The following is a 21,645-nucleotide window of genomic DNA, read 5'->3' on the forward strand; positions in this document are numbered from 1 at the left end:
ACAGGTGGGATCCTTAGGAAAATTGTATAACTGGCACACTGTTCTCTGTCAGTAGTAGAGGATGCTTTATGTTTTCCCCCTTAATTGTGAACTTACTTTCATTAGTTGGTATCTGAATTCTAACATTCTCTCATTTATGTGCTGTGATTTTAAAAAAATCTTGAATTATATAGTCTTTCTGTTTAAATCTTCTCTCAGATTATTGCATACTATGAATGGACTCCCTGCTAATATACTAGTTACAGTGGCCCAGATCATCCACTCTGTGGAAGAAGGGAACTCGCTGAGATCCCTCTGCATCATGCTGTTGGAGGGCAAGGTTTGCCACCTGCAAATAATCTTCCCAGACCTGGCAAATACCTGGGAATTGACAGGAGGCCAAGGGCCATCTTTAACAGAAACCCTCTGCCCGTGCTGTTGCTCTGACTCCATAAGCCTTCAAAAGCCACCAACCCTTCCCCATTCAGGTTTCCTGCCAGCATAGCTCCAATAGAGATACTTTCCCAGGAAATACATCCTCCCTGGCATGGTTTGCTCCAGGTCCCTGAGAGGGGAGGAATATGTGGCCTCCAGCTATTATTCCTAAGAGGGGAACTGATGTGCATTTTATCCCCATTGCAGTCGTGTTCCCAGCCAACTCTCACCTTCCCAGCTTCTCCCAAGTTCTTTTCTACCTTCTGCACAGACCCTACTGCAGGGTCTGGAGACTGGGGAACTGTGAGCAGATGAAGGGTCTGGTAGAAGAGCCAGGGGAAGAGGAAATCTGCATGTTGATGATCCCTCCATGTTGTTCTTGAGGGTATGAATTGGGCCAGTAGATTTTAATTACTCTAGTTTTATTTTTAATTTTTTAAAAATTTTTGTCATAAACATACTGTACAGCAAAATAAAAATACACAAAGCTCAAATTTTATATAAAGAAATTAAAGAGACAAGGTGGGCGAGGTAATATCATTTACTGGAGCAACTTCTGATCGTGAAAGTGACACGGTTTTGAGCTACACAGAACTCTTCACATCTGAGAAAAGTACTCAGAGCATCACAGCTAAATGCAAGGTGGAACAAATTGTTTAGCGTAAATAGTTAACACACATTCTAAGGAACCATTTGTCTGAAATACAAAGAATGTCATTTGATATGAAAAATTGATGGAAATGTAAGAAACTTTAAAGTTTAAATTTCATCTGCTATATTTGTCACTGTTTAGGAGAAAAAATAGAAGTAAAATTATAATTTAAAGAAGTGACGATCATTGTATTGAAGTGAGGGTTAACAATATTCCATGAACATTTTACTGATCGGTATGAAATGAGAACTGAGAAGAAGAAAGAATAAGATACATTAAGAAGACAGTGAATGGTAAAGAAAAAGAAGGGAGAAAGGAGAACTAAAAAATTTATATAAAATATGTTAACGAACCCCCATATAACCTCAACTACTTTTCCTATCCTACACAAACTATTAGAGCTCAGCCTGAGCAAAGAAAAACTTAAAAAAGAAAAATCATAAAAGGACTCTTGTAGCAATTGCTCTCATTTCAAAAACACATTTTTTTCATGTCAGTCTAAGATCTGTTTTTGGAAATAGCTTTAAACCTGTGTAAAATGTTATTTTTTTATCATTTAACTAGGTAATAAGTTTTAATAAAAACTTAATTTGTACTTTGATTATTTAATATAATTTTTTTTATAAACTTATAAGTTACTAATGCGTGAAGTGTTCTTGCTGGCATTCTACTGGCAGTGCCATTGGAAAATTTCCAAATTACATTGACAACCTCATTATCAACTTTTTTAATGAAGAAAAATAACAATATTTTTCATAGTTTTAAGATTCAGCAGTAAGAGTCTTACACTTACTTCAGACCTCACATGAACAGCTTGGGAAATGAGATGAAGGATATGTGAAAGGTTTATATTTCCATTTCAAAAGATATCACTCATTTTAGTCACAAAGTTACCTATGTTCCACATAAATTTGGCATCCCCTTGCTTGTATTGGTGAAAAATGTTTACAACAAAAATAAAGAATCATGAAACTGATGGTAACAGTTATCTTGCATTACAGAATTGAATCCCACAGCATTTTAAGTTTTGTGCATAAATAATTTCTTCTATACCTCAGTTTGGGTTGTTATCACAAACGATCTCTCCCCTTTGGGCCTCAGCAGATTGTGAGGCATCTGAGAATGTACAACCATAAAGATTCTGTTCACTGTCCCCTGGCTTGACTTGCTGACTGGCTGTTGATAGTTGATGTGCATGCAATTTTATATTTGATATTACTATACAAGAAGAATGATCAGAAGTATTTAGGAAACATACAGGTCTAGGAAAAAACGTACAATAGTGCACCAAGAAACAACTAGTTAATAATGCAGAATACAGATATCAATATAATATTTCCCGTATTTTAGCAAAAGAAATCCGACTTCAGGTAAAAATTATTTTTGTGGTGAGCTGGTCTTCCAAGTAGCTGGAGGAGAATGCATTGAAATAACTTAGAAATAGGAATCTGATTTTACAGAGCATTTGTTGCTATAAAATCTTGAGATAATGCACAAAAGAAGGGCCCAAACTTCCAAACTTGATTTCATTGGGAGATTTGGGCATGCAAAGTATGCAGGATCAGGCCCAGCTGTTATATTGTGCATATACTGTAAAAACAATCACACACACAAACCCAACTGTTAAATGCATTAGATATCTTTTTTAATGTAGCAATTTGTTTAAAAAATAAACATATTTCTACAACTTAAAAATATTTTAAGCTGAGGAAATGATGCCTCTAACATAAGAAGTCCAAAATATAAAGAATGATGCCTCTAAAATAAAACATGTCCAAAATAAATTCAGACTAATTTATTTTTTCTTTCTGAGGTGTGGGATAGTTATGGTCGTCTACTGTACAGCTCTCAGCCTCATGATTATCCTATAACTTCTGTTGCCTGGGCTCCGGATGGAGAATTATTTGCTGTGGGGTCTTTTCATACTTTGCGCCTATGTGATAAAACTGGGGTAAGTAACAGCTCTGACAAAGAACAGATGTAGTGTGCAAATTTATTAAAAATATAGTAAATATTCCAGAGAACACACATGTATACACATATTTTCATTTGTAGAGAATAGTCCTGGCTTTTTAGTATCTTTCCCCTGGGTGCTTCTGGCTGAGTGATTGTCTCCTTTGTCTGTTTGGTGCATTTGTCTCTGTATTTAATGGTGCCTTATGAACACTTTACAGTTTTGTGTAGGGTCAACTAGTTCTATCATATTTTATATTTTCTCTTCACACCTTTGGTTGTTACATCTTTATTATTTTATGCTTCACAGTTATATTTTGCAGATTCTTTACCAGATCAGTGTATAATTCTTATTATTTATCCTTTAAAGATACCGTCTACACTAGAGTTTCACTCTGGCTTCTCACTCTTCCATAGCTAGACAGAAGAACTCCTCTAGATAAAAGTGTTTTGCTTCACAGAATTAATGGTTGTGGTAGTAGCTAGCAGGTGGAAGTTCTCCCTCATCTCAGCCCCTTGTGCATCCATCAGCTGCTGCTGCCTCAGCCTCTAGAATCTTCTAACCATTACCTCAACTATGGTAAAAGACTGAGGTCTCTGAAGGAGCTGTCCCCTGATTTTCATCAGACACCGGTTGTCTGTTTTTTTTTACTTTCAGCTTTTCTCTCCAGGTATTTTGTTCTTGTTGTTGACCTAGGTTATTGGTTAGTCTCCTGTTAAAACTTAACTTAATTCAGTTTCATGTAGCTTCCTTGGTATTTTAGACTAGGTAGCTCCAGATCACTGTCTGACAAGATTGTCTCTGTGGCTCTGCAGCGTGTTGTTCACAGTTCTTGTCAGCCCATCGCATTACCTCAGACCTCAATGAGTTGGGATTCTTGTCTTACTCCCTATCTCTCTTTTCTTGGTGGCATTTTATCACTTCACTGAGTTTGACACTTCAAAGCTTGTAGTATTTTGGGTCATTTTCATCAGAATACATTTTGATTTTCTTCACAGTGCACTTTACAGTTGCTTTGGCATACTCTTCCAACACATGAGCACATTCTGCTAGTGCTTTGAGACAGTTTTTGGCACATTGATTTGGAAGTTTGAAGTGCCAAGTAAGTGTCTAAAGACATTTTTTCACACATTCCTTTATTTCAGCAAGCCAACCTCTCCTTTAATCCTAAAGGAGGTAAGAACCTTCAAGAAATGTCAATTAGGCCAAAGGATGGCAGTCATGAATGCGCTTGACTTCTGCATCCTCTGCCTTGGAGTTGAGTAAGATGTATATAAATGAGGTGTGCCTTGAAATGTTACCTAGAGCCATCAAGTTTCCTGAGGAACACACAAAATCCTTCTTGTTAGGTACCCTTGAGAGACTCACATATGTCCATTCTGCAGTTAGCTACAGAAGTTTGCTCCTTCAAGCAGAGCATTTTGAGTCTTTGTTGGCCCCTGTCATAAATATAAAGGGAAGGGTAACCACTTTTCTGTATACAGTGCTATAAAATCCCTCCTGGCCAGAGGCAACATCCTGTTACCTGTAAAGGGTTAAGAAGCTCAGATAACCTGGCTGGCACCTGACCTAAAGGACCAATAAGGGAACCAAGATACTTTCAAATCTTGGGGGCAAGGGGAGGGGGAAAGGCAAAGGCTTTTGTTTGTGCTTTTTGTTTACGTGGTGGTTCTCTCTTGGGACTGAGAGAGGCCAGACAGAAATCCATCTTCTCCAACAGATCCTAATCCAAGTCTCCAATATTGCAACCAGTATAGGTAAGCCAGGCAAGGCGGATTAGTTTAGTTTTTGTTTTATGTGAATTTTCCCTGTGTTAAGAGAGAGGTTTATTCCTGTTTTCTGTAACTTTAAGGTTTTGCCCAGAGGGTGATCCTCTGTGTTTTGAATCTGAATACCCTGTAAAGTATTTTCCATCCTGATTTTACAGAGATGATTTTTACCTTTCTTTTTTTTAATAAAATCCTTCTTTTAAGAACCTGACTGATTTTTGCATTGTTCCAAGATCCAGGGGTTTGGGTCTTTGATGATTTTGTTACAAATTGGTTACGATATTATTCTCAAGCCTCCCCAGGAAAGGGTGTGTGTAGGGCTTGGGGGGATATTTTGGGGGAAGACGTCTCCAAGTGGTCTCTTTCCCTGTTCTTTGTTTAAAATGCTTGGTGGTGGCAGCATACTGTTCAAGGACAAGGCCAAGTTTGTACCTTGGGGAAGTTTTTAACCTAAGCTGGTAAGAATAAGCTTAGGGGTCTTTCATGCAGGTCCCCGCATCTGTACCCTAGAGTTCAGAGTGGGGAAGGAACCTTGACAGCCCCACTCTTGTCAACACAGACACAGTTTTCCCACAGGGCCAGCAGATCCACTTCATCAGTTATCTTGAAGTGAATTGCACTGTGTTGAAGCAGAGTTCGCTGAAATATACTAATGATTTTCCCTGAGTATATTGATGCACCAAGATGCTAGTACTGAAATTCAACTGTTTTGATGAGGCATTTTCTCTACAAAAGTGCTGAGCGTAGGTGGCATAAAGAGAGAGACATTGACTCTTTGACATATCTCTTCTATACTTCTTGATGCCAAGCAAATCCAAAACAATCACCATGTTCCCCTATCTCTTCTGGTGCTGAATTTTTAGAATCTGGATGGAAGCAGTATGTGTTTAGAATCTGGATGGAAGTGGTATGTGATGACTAAACTAGGCTGATCCTTCAGGTTTGAAGATGACGTTGGTTTCCCTTTTTTTGCTGCTTGTTTCTGTGTTTTATCATTCTTGCTTTTAGAAATCCCTCGAGCTACTTACTCTTCATGAACAAGAATCTGGTGGTGATTAAAAAAGGAAAATTGCCCAGTTGTAATTCTGGCTCTTTGAGGATATTATCAGACAGTATTCTTTTTCTCTCTCACGTACACCTCCTGCCTCTCCTCAGATTCTGGTGTATTTTCTTTAGGAGGTTTTTATGGTTTTTGATTTGTTTTGTTCCGTTAAATGGTGGGTGTTTTTGTTTTGTTGGTGTTTGATGGTACCATTTTTTTTTAACTTGGTTTATTTTGGGGAGCTCTTCCTTCCCATGCAATTTAGGAACTCACTAGAAGGTTTTGGAGACTGTGTGTGGGGTTGGTCCACATGTGGAGGTGGGATAGCGTGCAGGCCACAATTACCGCTGCCCTAGGGTTTAAAAAATATATTGCGCTCAGGAAGTTCTGCCCTGTTTGTTATTGGGAGCAAGACCCAAGAGAGAGACTCCTGTAAGATGATTCTTCAAAGAAGCTGAATTCCAGGTAAGAAATATTCTCTCTTCTCTTAGAATATTGTTAGCATTCTCAGATTTTATGGAGATTGCATATTGGCCACAAAGAATCCAAAGCAGACTAAGGTTTAAGTAATTTTAAAAAATGTAGGTTTGCAAATTACGTTGTTTAATGGTATCTCCAACATAAATTGTCCTTTTTGAAGAAAAGTAGATCCTGGTATGCAACTTCCCTGCTTACCTATAAGCCTTTGCTTTGTCAAAAAATTTTTTAGTTGTATTGGAATAAAATATTTCTTAAGAGTAGGTACTGCACATAAGATTGTACAATTTTTAACAAGTTTCTTAATGTTATTACTTACTTACAATAGCCTGAACATAACTTGTTCTTTTCTATTTATAATTTTGAACAGAACATTTATTTTATCTATCATTAGAACAAGCAATTGAAAGGCATGCTGTACATGCACAAATATGGGATTAAGAACACTGAGGGCTAGGCATGTTGGATCAGGCAATGAATAGGACAGGTGGCCTTTTTCTTATTCTAAAAATGTATTATATTCTAATGCATATAGAAAGCAACACTGCTAAGAAGTTCTGATGTCTTATTTTCTTGAACTATTTTGACCCTTTCACCATGATAGTCTGGAGGATGAATCAGTTGTGTAGAGGATTTCTTCAGAACTCAGTAGGTTGAATGCGCAACCTAGCAACTACAAAGACTTCATGGCCAAATTTTTGTTAGTTGGTTTGGTTTAGTTTTGAAAAAATGTATCAGTTTATATCATTTCCTTCCTCAGAAAATACTATGTTTTATTATTTATAATAATCTTTAAAAGCTGTCACTGTGACATGATACAATATTCTACAAACCTTGCTTTAGGAACAGATTGGTCCATCGCTGTTTAAAACATTGTGTCACTTAATATCAGTACCAATCTGAGAAGAAGGGTCAGTTAGATGAGTTAAGAAGGTTAATTACCTTAACAAACACGGACTGTCTTTGCTAGTGGGAGACATGTCCTTGAACTGAACAGAAGCTTTCTTAATAGTTGGTGCTAACTCAAAAATAATGTCTAGTATTAAATATTAAACTTGCTGATTAATAAATATTTACATAAATCAAACAGCAGAAATCTGCATCTGTTAAATTCTTCCCAGTTTCCACCAGTGATTTTGTGTTAACATTTTACTTTATGGTATTTATCTTATATAAATGCTCTTTGAATTTAAAATACAAAAATACTATACAAATTGAAAAATGTGTATGCATACACACTCAAATATCAAACCTTGTCCCTCCCAAACTTGCTGAATTACTTGAAAGTGAATATATACCATGTTTTCACTGAATGTACCATGTTTTCAGTGAATGGCCTCTGTTTTTACCTTGTAAATATCAGATATAAATAAACCTAATTAAGATCTATCCACACACCATAATCTTAATATATACAAAAAAACGGTTATGGCTGGGCAGGAAATTTAATCCACTGACAAGTGACTTATTCCATTGAATATACAGGAACTAATAGATTCTGTGAAGAATATGAATAAGGTGCTAAGATTTAAATTCTCAGGTCAAATGAGTTAGTTACATCTTACTTTTTATTTTAAGCTAGGGCCTTGTCTACACTTATAAGTTTTGCTGTTTTAACTGTCATCATAATTGAAGCAAACAAACTCCCCTAGTGTAGACATAGTTATACAGTAAAAGTGCTTAGGCGATGTCTACACGAGAAAGAGTTCTTGTCCTGGTATAGTTCATACCAGTTCCGTGAACAAAATAAGTTATACTATCAAAAGCTCTTTTTTGCTGGTATATCTGCATCTAAACTAGGACTTTTGGTTAGATTCCCCCACAGACCCCACCCCAATCTTAACATTCCAACAAAACTTTTAAGTGTCAACCAGGCCTTATACTAGTATAATTTATTCCAGTTCAGTGAAGAGAAATAGAAAGTGCCTTATATTAGTATAACTGTGACTACTCCAGGGCTTTAACTGGTGTAAATACATCATGAAAAAATCACACTCCTTACTGGTGCAGTTTACTGGTAAAACTTTTTACTACAGACCAGGCCTAAGGGTTTGTCTACATATGAAAATTAATCAGGAATAAGAGTGGGTGCGAATTTTAAGTGGGTTCACTATTCGTGATTAACTCCATGTGTGTGTACACTTTTTCTGGAATAAGAGTGTGAATCAGTTTAACCCACTGTGATTAAGTTAATTTGGTATAAGGGCATACTTATTCCAGAATAAGAGCCTCCACTCATGGAGTTAATCAGGAACAGTTATTCCAGAATAACTCCCCATGTAGACAAGCCATAAGGCCCAGATCCTCAAAGGTATTTAGGCATCTAACTCCTATTGATTTCAATGGAAGTTAGGAGCCTGAATACTTTTGAGGATCTGGGCCTAAGTGTCTGCTTCTGTAAGCTGATGGGAATCCTAGGGTATAATATGGCCAGCTAACATGACTTCAGATATCTATGACTTCACAAACGTTGAGAGGGCTTTCTAGTCATGTTAAGCTAATTCCATTCAGCTAACTTGATTGAGAAAACATGACTTTTTTGCTCTTCGAGACAGGGGAAAATATGTTAGTCTGCATTTCAATAAGGCTTTTTAGTTGGGTTAAGATAACTCTCTTGAGCAAGCACAATTGAAAAACAAACCTCTTTTGCCTGGCAAGAATTAGGAAGAGATTCCAACAAAATAATAGTAAAAAGCAGGGTTTCAAAATTAAAAAAATAAAGAGAATTTTTTAATAAAAAGCAGAAATAGTTTGAGATTTTATTTATAAAAAATGAAGGAAGAAAAGAAAATGCAAAGGCTTTAAAATTAAATAAACAAAAAAGAATTCCTGTTATAGGGAATTCCTGTTATATCCTTTGTTTCAGGAGAAGAGCTTGTTTTCTGACCGGTGGCTAGTACTGATCTTTAATTTCCATCTTTTAAAAAAAATAAGGTCGGTCATATTTTAATTTTACCACACTGTTAAAGATGACTTTCTAGCCAATTAATTAAAAAGAAGGGATGAAAGTCTTACCCCACTCTGTTTCCTGTGTGCCAGTTTTAAAGGGGCCAGAGCAGCGTAAATGGGTGCTACGTTCCCCAGATATAGCCAGGGAGAATTCCCCCAGTGTAGGAACTGGGCACAGCCAGAGCAGCCTTGTCTTTACTAGGAAAAAAGTTGCTTTTTACCATGTTAGCTAATATGTGGTATTTAACACGTTTTAAAATCCTAGTATGGAAATTCACGTTAGCTGGTCAAGGCAAACCCCAGGCTCTCCCTAGTCATTCCCTCTAATATATGTGAAATATATGTGAATACCTGCTAATATATGTGAAAACTACACACTGCCTCATCCCCATTAGGATTTTACCCCATGTTAACTAAATATAGTGGGGGGAAAAACACTTTTTTTCCTAGTGTGGATGCACCCAGACTTTCTTCTAAGGACTGTTTCATAAATCCTGGTGTAAGGTGTAAAGCTGGGGATGCAAGGGATTGGAGCCACAACACTTAGTTGTAGCTAAAGTTTCTGGGCAATATGGGACAGGTTACACCTATGGTACACCAGAGACCACTCAAGTCCTTGGATCACTCCAGAAACGTGAAGACACAATAGTGGTTTAAAGACAGCTTAACTCCCCCTCCCTCATGGGCTATAAATTCTGTGTAGAGCCTCTTAAATTAGAGGCACAGCACAGAATCTCATCCCAGGGTTTGGTTTGTTTTTTTCTAGCTCCACATTCATCTTATGTTTTAAAAGTTTTATTTTTCTTCTGTAATTTCCTAGTCAATAATGCAACAAGAAAGACTCAGATGACAATCTCAGACATAAAGGGGCCAGACCTCTGGCAGAATCATAAATTTGGAGCCTCTACATCATAATAATCTCAGATAAACAAATGTGCTTTGAGAGTACAGCTCCGCTCTTCAACCAGATTGTAACAGATAAATTTCATGTCATCTTAGTGCACTATGAGTGAAATCCTACCCTGTTGAAATTAACAGGGATTTTGCCATTGACTTCAGTAGGGCCAGAATTTCACCCTGTGATTTTGTGCATCACTAACATATGAATAAGAGAATAGTTAATTCTTGCCTGTAGTGACTGCACATTTGTCATTTGTACACACAAGCTTGGTGTTTATTTTTTTAAACAAGGCAATAAAACCACCATATATATGCAAAGGATTGGACATATATAGGGATATATATTGGCTTTTAAGAAGAAACTTTTAGAAAAGTTACAAACAAACGAAACAATATTTTGATACTTTGTTGAATGCTAACAAAAATTGTTAGTTACTCTGATAAATATTCCTTGAACATTCATAGTTTTTATTCCAGTATTCTAAGCACTTTACAAATAATAATGAATTATGCGTCACAATACCAGGGAAGTACCATTATTTTTTTTAATAGATGGGGAAACTCAGGCACCCTATTTCATGGTGGTGTGTGTCTTCTCCAAGGCTACCTAGTTATATGTAGCAGTGCCAGAATAGAATCCAGATTTTCTGAATCTGTCATGTGCTTTACTTACTAGGTAATGCTTCCTGTCATTGGACCATTTATCAACTCACTTGTCTTTCACTCACTTTGGCAACACTTCACTGTTTAGAGACCAAAGTAATAAGTGCCTTACAAATATACTAGGGAGTTTTACCTTTGAATCACACCTACCTCAAATATGCTTTTGATATAATTATATTTAAAATGGCCTTTTTGAGACCTCAATGTTTTTCTTTAAAATATGGCTAGACTGGAATTACAAATACATTCCATAAAGAAAAGCTGTTAAGAAAATGTTAATGCTGCACAGGTAAGTACTCTAAAGTCAGGAAATGACAAAGTTTGGTTGCATTTGCATTAACTTTCTCCTCTTGCATATTCATTATGTTAGTCTTTACATGATTGTGTACTATTTCTCAAATATCATACTGTAATGTTGCACAGTATCATGTAATGTTAGTAGCTCACAGAAGAGAAGGCCAGGATCATTGCATTGGCTGCACATATTGAACAGCTGTAATAAGGGACGCCCCTTCTTATGCTTCTGTGTGCATCCCCTATGTCTCCTCCCATTTCACAGCATCACTCATATGTATAAGAGCATTACTGAGCCCATAGTTTTTAAGACAGTGAGAGAGAAAAATAAGGCATGTGGTATACAAAGATCATGTAAATACAAACACAATACATGTTTATGTAAAAAGTGTTTGGATATAGTGACTGTGTTTGGTAGAGCATTCACAAGGAGATCTGTCACAACAGAGCAATATTCTCGGTGTCATTAGGCCTAACTTTTAAGCATCTAGAAAATCACTGGAGTCTCAAACAGGTCCTGGCTCGCAGCATAGCTGGACCCCTCAGTCACATGTCCCCCATCATTCTCCTCTTCCTCTTTCTCCTTGTTCACGCCAGGGACCTGTGGCTCGGGCTCCTCAAAGGTACACACGGTGGTGTGTGGGAGGTGGAGTGGGGTCTCTGCCAAATAGGGCACGCAGGTCTTTGTAAAAGCAGCAGATCTATAAGTCTGCATCCAATTGACTGGTGGCCACCCTGGCCTTCTGATATGCCTGATGTAGTTCCTTCACGCAGCACTGCTGCTGGACCCTCTTATACCCCTTCTCCTGCACCCCCTATGCAATCTGCTCATAGATGTCCATGTTTATACAGCTGGTCTGTAGCTGTGTTTGCACAACCTCTTCTCCCCACAGGCCCAGGAGGTCCAATATCTCCTGTCTGCTCCAAGCCAGAGTACATTTGGAACATGTAGCTGGCATGGTCAGCTGGGTAATTGTTCACAACAATGGAGAGCTGCTGGGTGTGATTGCCAAGGTGGACAATCAGAAAAAGGCATTTCAGTAATTTGTGGGGCTTTAAAGGAAGAATTGGCAATATTTAGACATAGCTTGGATATTAGACTATACAATAAAAGATCCCAGGGGAAAAAGTGGAAATGGGACCAGTTTAGCCATTTAAACTAGATTGGATGAAACACAGGAGAACATCGTGGAGGGAATGTTTCTACATTAGCAAGAGAGGGGAGAAAATGGGTGAATTAAGTCTTTTCCATCTCAAATTTGTATGTATGGTTGCTGGTCTTAGGAAGGAAAAAGGACTTTCAGAGCTCAACAGCTTGTGCTTCTTCTTTTGCTGGACTGTCATTGGGAAGTTAAGATTATCTCATGAATATTAAGGTGACTCATCCAGATATATTAAACACTATTGCCCTTCTCAATCTATCTGTAGAGCATCAATGGTGTTTCTCATCAATGGCCTAAAATGGCTCCCATTGAAATCAATGGCAAAATTTACATTGACTTCAGTGGGAGTGGGCTTAGGTTCCAAATTATCTGGATTTTTTCATACCTATTTCTGCTTTTCCAAAACATACAGTAAGAAGCGCTCTACCATGAAGCCTTTGGAAATTTAGTGCCATAGTGCTTGGGAGCCTTTTCATTGACTTAGTGGCTTTTGATCAGGCTGCCCCCAAAGGACCAGTGTTCACGGTTTTTCATCTGAGAGTCTTTCTCCTAGCCAAAGCCCTTGACTGAAAGAATTGTAGCTATGACATAGAATCTAGAGGAAAGAGATGAGGTAAGAGAAGAGTGGTGGAGTATTTAGGGTTCTTCCTATTTAACAGAACTAAAACTGCTAGTTTCATTTTAAAAGGATGAATTTATTAATATCTAAGAGGAGGTTTTATAATATTGGATTTGTATATTTTTTTATTTTTTATTTTGCTGTGATGTGCAACTTTATTTCTGTAGAATTTAAAAATGTGTTTTACATCAGTTCCTCACAGATTTTTTTTGTTAGCTGTTGTCTGATTCTGTATTAGAATTTATTTTAAATAAGATTGAACTAACTTTGTTAGGAGAAAAATTGACAACCAATATTTTCTGATAAGCAGATACCATACTAAAGGATTTTGTCAACATTTTAATGCAGCTAGTTTTGTTTTACAGAAGACCGACTTTATACCTGGTTTACTACACGACTCTTTAAGAAACAAAGACATTAACAGTAGCTAAAGCCAGATGCTATCTACTGTTCAGCAGCCAGCAACAATAATTTATTAGGTTAGCCTCCAAAAGTCTTGCTCCTTTATGCAAGTTTTTTCCCTGACATTTAAATGTAAATAGTTGCAAAAGAATTAGCCACACTAGCACTGTGGGAGAAGGGAGAATGAGTCACATACCACCAGAGTGATAGTGTTTGAAGAGAACCAGACCTAGCTTTACTGGTCAACACAGACATTTTTATTGTGTCTGATGTAATGGAGCTGTATCAGCAAATTGCTCCTCGGGGAATCATCAGGAGATATACGCATCATTAACCCTTCTCTAGCATATGCATTTAGTTATGTGACATAATTTAATTAAAGCTTTCATATATATTCTTTGCTTTCTTTTCTCTTCCTTCTTACCTGCTTCTATGCTTCATCAGTTTTATGCATTAAAAGTAAACTGCAAACAATAAGTGCAGAGTAGATTAATTTTGTCACTTTAAGAAAACTTGGGGAAGCTGTTGCACTATGTATAGCATTCATAACTGAAGGAAAGTAATGTAGCTGACATATAAAAGATATTTTGCCTACTATTTTATGTTGCAACTGTATGCGCTGCCTGCCTCGGCTCCTGTGAGTGCTCTAAGATCATTGACGCTAAACAGTAATATTAAAAAGTAAACATATCTGCATTAATGAGTTAAATAAAAATAACTTTTTTCCTTGGTTTTTTAAGAATCTGATCCCTTAAATGGAGAGCAATGCTTAAAATGTTCATTCCTGCGAGGTGGGTGACTTTCTGTGGCTTTACATACTTCCCTTGACAATACTGATCATGTCACAATACTCAAAGTAATATAGAAATAGAAGGCAGGAAGGACTCAGATCCACTAGTGTTTCCCCACTGCCCTAATTACAGGAAATTGATCACACTCGTATTCAAGAAAAGGATGCTTGTTCAGTGCTCCAGAGAACAAAAGAGGTGAATACAGCCATTTATGCAAGACTTGAAAATGAAGCATTGAGATCAAATAAACTGCATCATCTGTTCATATACATATTTTTATGAATATCAGCAAATTACTAGCTATGACGGATAGGAGATATCTGTTTTAATAATTTTGAAAGTGTCTTCTATGTGTTTGTTTTGAGAATGTCTTTCAGTTATTCAGTTTTTCCACTAGTGATTAATTTGCCCTTATTGGGGATTGGGTGTATTTTATTTTAGATATTTTGATCCTGTTTTACTGTTTATTCAGAGAATTTTAGCTGCATGTGTGTGCACACACACTCCCGATTGTAAATAAAGTTTATTTTATTTCTTGTTGAATATCTCTTTGGCTGATGGTACATTTTTCTGTGTATGTATTTTTTGTGACTTGTGACTCAGGCATATTTTCCAATAGATAGCTGGCTGATCTGTTGCTGAATCTTCCCACTTGTCTTTATCTTGTGAACTAGATTTCACTATATTCAGCATGACAGACCGCTCATGTTTTTTAATGCAAGCAACTCTTTATACATTAGTCCATGAGTTAGTCTTTTTAAATGGCTGTGTGTGTCATAAAAGCTTTGTCCTTTATTGTAGAAGTAGTTGAAGCCATTTTACTTTAGCTATTATGCATATTTGATTGCTTCCACAACATTGTTTCTCTTTATAATTCTTTGGCTGGCTGTGTACAATTCTGTTAAGAATTTTTTAGAAATATTTGGAATATGTAGTAAAAAATAGGGGGATTATGTCTAGTATCTTGTGGAAAGGTGAATGAGAAATGGTCTGCAGTGGGGACTTTTTTTTTCTTTTGTAACGTGAAGTATCTTGTCCATAGTGCTATAGAAATTAATGTTGCTGGGATTTCTATTATAAAACCAAATATTGAAAGAGTTATAACTACATGATTATACATTTCCTTCAAGTTGTGAGCCTTTTGAGAGAATATGTTAAATAAATTTAATAGAAATTGGTTAAAACACAGTGGTAGCTGTGATGAGTTTTATTTTGGAGAAGTTCAAAAATAGTCTGTTTTAGTGGTGCTTGTTACTTTTTTCACTCAGTAGTAAAATGGCAGCTGAGATTTAAAAAACCCAACAATTTGGCAGACACTTAGTGATACATGTTCAAAGTTATACACAGAAATTTAACCCCATGATTTGCTTTATTGTTAATGAGTTGCACAGCTCTCTGTGTACTACTTTAAGATTTACACTGTAATTTAGATTGATGCCTATTACTGTTTTAAAAGATAATGTAACTGAGAAGTTAACATTTAAAAAGTGGCTACTGTGTGTACACAGTAAATACTTTTTCATAACATTTTAATAGTGCCAAGGCTTAATGTCAATTAAATCAAAGTAGAAATCCTAAGAAATCTGTTTTCAATAGTATTATACTGGGATTGGATCCCAATCCTTGCTGATACATCTATATGTGTTTTAATATTTCCAAATTCAGATCCCTTTGAGACAAAGCTAACATGGTTAATCAAGGTTTTCCATTCAGTGTCCCTGTGATTTCATCTGCATTTATTAGCAATGATGGGATGGAATTCTAAACGAGGTAACAACTATTGCATCCAGATTTCCCATTGAGTTATATTGGTAACCAGTCCCTTCCATAGTAGCACAGTTTGATTTCCTAGAACTGACTGCATAGGATCCCAGTGTAACTTTTGGAAAAAAGTTAATGCATTTGAATCAGCTATAGAAGTGGTACTCATTGTGAAGAGCGACATTGTCTCATACTCTACGTTAATAATGAATATGGGAAAGTTGGTCTTGGTTGTACTCAGGTTCTATTGTTTATTGCTTCTCTGGATGCTTGGAGATCACTAGCTTGCCTCCTGCAAGAAAAGTTGTAGACTTCTAATAGGTAACCTAAAACGAGGTCATAAGAATTGACTTTAATTTTTGGGGCTGACGGCTGTCTAATATTTGGGAAGATAGTGGAGACCCTCTTTAGTTTACTCTTCTTTTGACTATCCTGTGTCATGGAATACTTTCTTCCTCCTTTGGTTAAAAAGCTATTGAATCCACCTGATGCATTTCCTTATCCCCAAGATCTGTGTGTGCTGCCTATTCAGTTCATAGACCCATTCAGCCTGGTCTGAGGAACCAGAAAAGGAACCAGATGTAGATTCATGTGTAGATGTATTATAAAGTTCTTATTCATGTAATCATATTTTTACATTTAACTTTTTAAAAATGTTCCTATGGGGGTGGGTGGATGGATGTGTGTGTTAAGGAGTGTTTCACACACACATTAAATACCGATTTTGTTTGATTTATAAGCCTTGTAGCCTGGAAGCCGGATTTGGCTTCCATTCCCTCTAGAAATGAACTGACACTTTCTGAAGTGGAGCTTCTAGACAGTTTAAGCTGAAATATCAATTCAGAACTGGGAGGTGCAAAGAACTTCGTGCCAGCCGTGGTACGCATTGAAACTACAGTGTATTTCCAGATGCCAGATGCCTGAGCTCCTTGTAGGTGGTATTTCAACTTAACTGTCTTGTAGTCTCTATTGCTCTAATTTTCTGATTTAAAAAAATCAAAATTAAAAGAAACCTAAATTATCTTTTTTCTTTAATGTTGAAAAGCAAAATTCTGAAGCAGTAATTTCTCCATGTCTGTTGAACTCCCAGCACTTGCTCTATCTTTGCCTCAAAAGCCCTATTCTGCAGGATTAACCTGCTACTGCACAGTTCCATTGAGTTCATGCTATATCAAGTGCTACGCTTTTCCATTTCCCCCTCAACATGATGTAAAATCCTCTGAGGCACATGGAAGTTGGTCAACTTTCAACTTTACAGGAGTGAGTGCAGCAGAATAAAATGGCAGCACTGGGAAATTTGAGTGAAGCTATTGTTCTTTGAATAGTGTCCCTAAAGGTGCTCCACATTAGGTGTGCATGTGCCTCTTGAGCCCTTTATTGGAGATTTTCAATTAGCAGTGTGTATTCAGCCCACACATGCGCCCAGTGTCTCCTAGTGCTGGATACTGAGGCTATATAGGGGTGTGAGGGTGAACTGCCCTCAGTTCCTTCTCAACCACCTTGATCTGAGACAGAGCACTAGCATGTCCGCCTTGAGCATGCCTCAGGTTTTCTAATATTTCTGTAGTGGTTAAGATAGTTGTTAGTATAGTTAGTCAGTTAATTAGATAACTAGTGAAAAGATTGTTTTACTCCTCTTTCCCTTCAAGGAGACTTATTTTTTTCCTGGCAGGGCATGCCTGGCTCATCAGATTTCAAATGTTGTCTCTCCTGCTGAGAGGTTATACCTATGAGGAAGAGCCAGTCTAAGTGTGTCTGTTGCTAGGGGGGGTCCTACATCTCCTGAAGTACAACTTCTGCCTGACCCTCGAACAGGAAAAACAAGGAGATCAAACTCAGACTGCAAATGATGGAACACTCCTGTCGGCCAGCATCTGAGTCCATTCAGAAGATCCTCCTGCCCCACACATTTGTCCCTGGACAGATACAGCATCCCGTCTACGTCGGCGCAGGGAAGACTTCCAAAGAGAGAAGCGCAAACTCTCACCTTAAAGAGCCAGCTCTGAAAAAATCCAGGTTCCTGGCAAGATCTACAGTCTTCAAAGCTTTGATCTCTCAACTTGGTATGATTGAGTGTCTCTCACTGTTGAGATCCCAATATCCGCATTACTGTCCTCCAATACCACAGGACTCTTAACTGTTTTCAGTAGGTGCTCCTCCTTTGGATGAGGTGGAGGAGGATGAGGGAGACTTCCAGTCAGTCTCCTCTATTTCTGCTCCAGGTTCTCCAACATATCCTTTCAGGAACCCATTCTCTGAAAGTCATAGGAAAGATTGGGCTCCTTAAGAGTGGTGGAACTGACCCTGCATGCCACCTCCATTTTCATATGGGACCCCCAAGCTGCCTATTGACAACAATTTGCCAGACCACTGGTACCGTCTCATAGGGAGGTAGAGTTGTACAACCTTCTCTTCTCCAACTAGCCTCCCCCAAGGAGGATAGATAAGGAGGCCACCTTTCAAACACCTATTTCGTCCTCATCTCCGGATGAGGTGGTTATGCCTCCGCCACCATACATGGCCAATAATTTTTGGCAATTTCAAGACTTCATAAAGATGGTAGCTGACACTCTTGAAATTCCTCTCAAAGAGGTCAAGAATTCACAGCAAAACTGTTGGATATCTTGCAGTCAGCAACACTGTCCAGGGTGGTGTTGCCCGTCAATGAGGCGCTCCTAGATCCGGCTAAAACAGTGTGGCAGAAACCTACATAATTCCACCTACTTGTAAATGGGCAGGTAAAACGCATAATGTTCCCTCTATATAACCTTGGTATCCAAAATGAATAGGCATAGGGCTTATGTGTGGGCAAAACAGACAGTAACTAAAAATCTCCAATCAAGGGGTTGAGAGGTGCATGCTCACCTGAAGTGGAGCCCCCATAGGGACACACATCTCAAAGAACTGCAGTTACTGCCCAAAGTGAGTAACTTCTTTTATTTAAAGTCCTCCTTGTCTACTAAGAAACTTTTTCCAAGGCTGTTTAGCCTGAAGCATAGACTTGAAATTTTGATAGTTAAAATTATTTGATGGCAGTGATATAATGGGAATTTTCCCACTGCTTAACAGAACTTTTTGTAAAAGACTAGCAATAGTGAGAGTGTTTGCTAAATTACTAATTTTGATGGTACCATAAACCTACTCTAACTTTTCAGGACATATGTAGCTCTATACTTCTGCCAATTATCTATTGCTGACTCATTTTGTAATATTTAAATAAATGAATTATTGAATTCATTATTGATGAGCAACTTAAATCCACTGTAAGATTAGTTTGCATGTAAGTTACATGGAACATGTGCACAGTGTAGACAGCTGTAACTGAGAGAGCATGAATTTATAGAAACACATGTTAATGTATCATCAGGGGAAACTAGTAGCCCAAGCTTGTGACATGCTGAGCATCTGCTGGGAGATAGGTGCGTTTAAGGGATGTTGAGGGTGCTCAGTATTTCCTAGAAGGTACTCAGCACTGTCAGGACCTAAACCACTGTGTGTGAATAGAGAAGGATGTTCAAGCCAAAATGAGGTTAGTGAATAAAGGGAAACAAGAAGTAACAGAACAAACACGCTGAAGGCCACATCCTGCTCCTTTGAAGTCAATGAATTAAATGGAGCAGGATTGAATCCTAAATTGATTTAATGAATGGAAAAAAAAACTTCATCCAATTAAATAATTTCTGCAAACTGCATTTACACAGCAGATAATGTAAGACAAATCTAATGTTAATAAGAGTACACTGGTGGTAATTTCAAGAGGATGAAAACTAATGCAGACGAACACTTTCATATTCTGCAAGTCAGCATCTCTCTCAATTCTGACATGGGGTATGAGGTATTCCCTCCTTATCAGAAGTTTCTGGAGGCAGTTCAAGGCTGCAGCACAAACCATGTTGGCCATGTCCCCTTCTCTGGTTTACCCCTAAATCTTCTGCCTCTGCAGTAGCAGTCAGTGGCAGTTCTCTTTGCTCCTGACATTTCCTTTGCCTTTTTATTTTGTTTGTTTTCAGGCAGTAGCAAGCAGCCTTCTCTTTTCTCTCCTCCTCCTGGACTGGGTATTCAGCCTCCCGGTGATTGCAACCACCAGAGTCCTCACTGCAGCATCTCCCTGCTGGGTTCCTCTGCGCTCTGTCAGGTATGGCAGAGCAGCTGCCTGAGCACTGGGCTAAGTTGAAAGGGTGCTCCAACTGCGAGGCAGCTTTAATGGGCTCTACAAAGGGTGAATTGTGCCCTACCTATTCTCAGACAGGGACCCTAGCACTGGAAGGGAATGGAGCTTTGAGTCAGACAGGCATGGTGAGTTTCTTACCACCTGAATAAACCAAGACTCCACCACAAAAAAGCCAAGCAAGGAGAGACAGAGCAGAAAAGGCAGAGGCTCTAAGGATGAAGAGGACTTCGTTCAGCTGGCCCAGGGGATAAGTCCAGGGGCAATACAGGACCACAAACATAAGATCCTCCCCGAGCTCCTGGATCCTCCCCAAGTCCTGAATGGTTCCCAAGTTCTGTAGGGAAAAGAAGGAGAGCTTATAACTAGCCCCTTTCTTCCCAACTTGAGGCACAGAACTCTGGCAATGAGACACCCCCGCACCCTCCCATCTGGGGAATTCCTAGAGGGCCTAGGGCAAGGTGTGACCCTAAGAACTTCTAAGTGCCAGCTAGCAAAGAGATCACTGTTCTGTAACTGTAACTCCTGACAGGCATGACAAATTCACTACTCCCAATGCATTGCTTCATAGTATTTATTCAAAGAGGGTCAAGTGAGGCCTCTAATAAAAGCTTATGTCATACTAATCCTCATAATCATTGCAGGATGTATGTATGGATGATGATTGTACGCAAGGAGTTGTGCGTACATACTGAAAAATATGTTTTAAAGTCTGAATCAAAGCAGGGCTGACAAGCTGGTTTTGACCAGACAAAGGATGTACATTCCACATCTGCCTGAGTTCATATGTAAAATAAGCATTGTAATCCAACACAATAGAGGTCCATTTGCATTTGATGTCAACATGAGACTATGAAGGCAACGTGGAGCCAGAACACCAGGGAATAAACAATGGGGAGTTATCCTGAACATGGGGACAAAACATTCAACTTTGAGGATATAAGCAGAAGGTCGAAGAACACCTCTTTCTCCTTCACTGAGGAAGCAAAAAGGACAGTGCTTTTTGCATTCATTAAAGAGGCATCCCAGCCATGTTGGTTGGAGACACTGAGAGATTGCTTTAGGGGAGATAAACTACTTTAGACAAAGGCTTAGCCTGTTAAAGTTAAGGTTAGACTCTAGGAAGCATAGTATATTTTTTGTTTTATATATAACCATTTCTGTTTCTGTGTTATTCTTACTCACTATCTCTTAAATCTTAGCCTTTGATAACAAGCTTATGTTTATTTTTACTATAAATATATCTCAGTGCTGTGATGTTACAATGGACCTGATCTTCAGTTGAATCAAGCAAGCTGGTGTGTGCACTGTTCCTTTGGGTACAGCTTACCTGGTAATTTCTGTGAGTGTGAAGTAGTAAAGGGCTGGACACTGCAGGGGATTAGGGTGCACATATTATTAACCTGCACGGCAAAGTAAGGGCTTGCAGAGCCCTGACTAAATTGTTTGGGAGCTAATGGACTGGTGATGTCAGGGAGCTGACACCCCATAAAGCACAAGCAAATCTTCCTCTTGCTGGAGGCAGGGGGGTATAAGGTGGCTTATAGTCCTGGGCACCCATCCCAGGCAGCAGCATGCAGTTCCACAGTCCAGAATCTGGATCTCCTGCAAGCAATGAATTCATAAT

General features: G+C 38.3%; 1 protein-coding gene across 2 annotated transcripts in view; it reads left to right on the plus strand.

Moving 5' to 3' along the window:
• The window catches only part of IFT80 (intraflagellar transport 80), a 153,825-nt gene that overhangs the window by 72,449 nt on the left and 59,731 nt on the right, over positions 1-21,645 (plus strand). For both annotated transcript variants that reach the window (XM_074963667.1, XM_074963668.1), the window contains exon 8: positions 2,880-3,017. In XM_074963667.1, the coding sequence (XP_074819768.1) occupies positions 2,880-3,017 (138 nt within the window). The remainder of the gene's footprint in view (positions 1-2,879; positions 3,018-21,645) is intronic.

This window comes from Natator depressus, chromosome 9 (genome assembly GCF_965152275.1).
Source record: "Natator depressus isolate rNatDep1 chromosome 9, rNatDep2.hap1, whole genome shotgun sequence".
Classification (NCBI taxonomy): Eukaryota; Metazoa; Chordata; order Testudines; family Cheloniidae; genus Natator; species Natator depressus.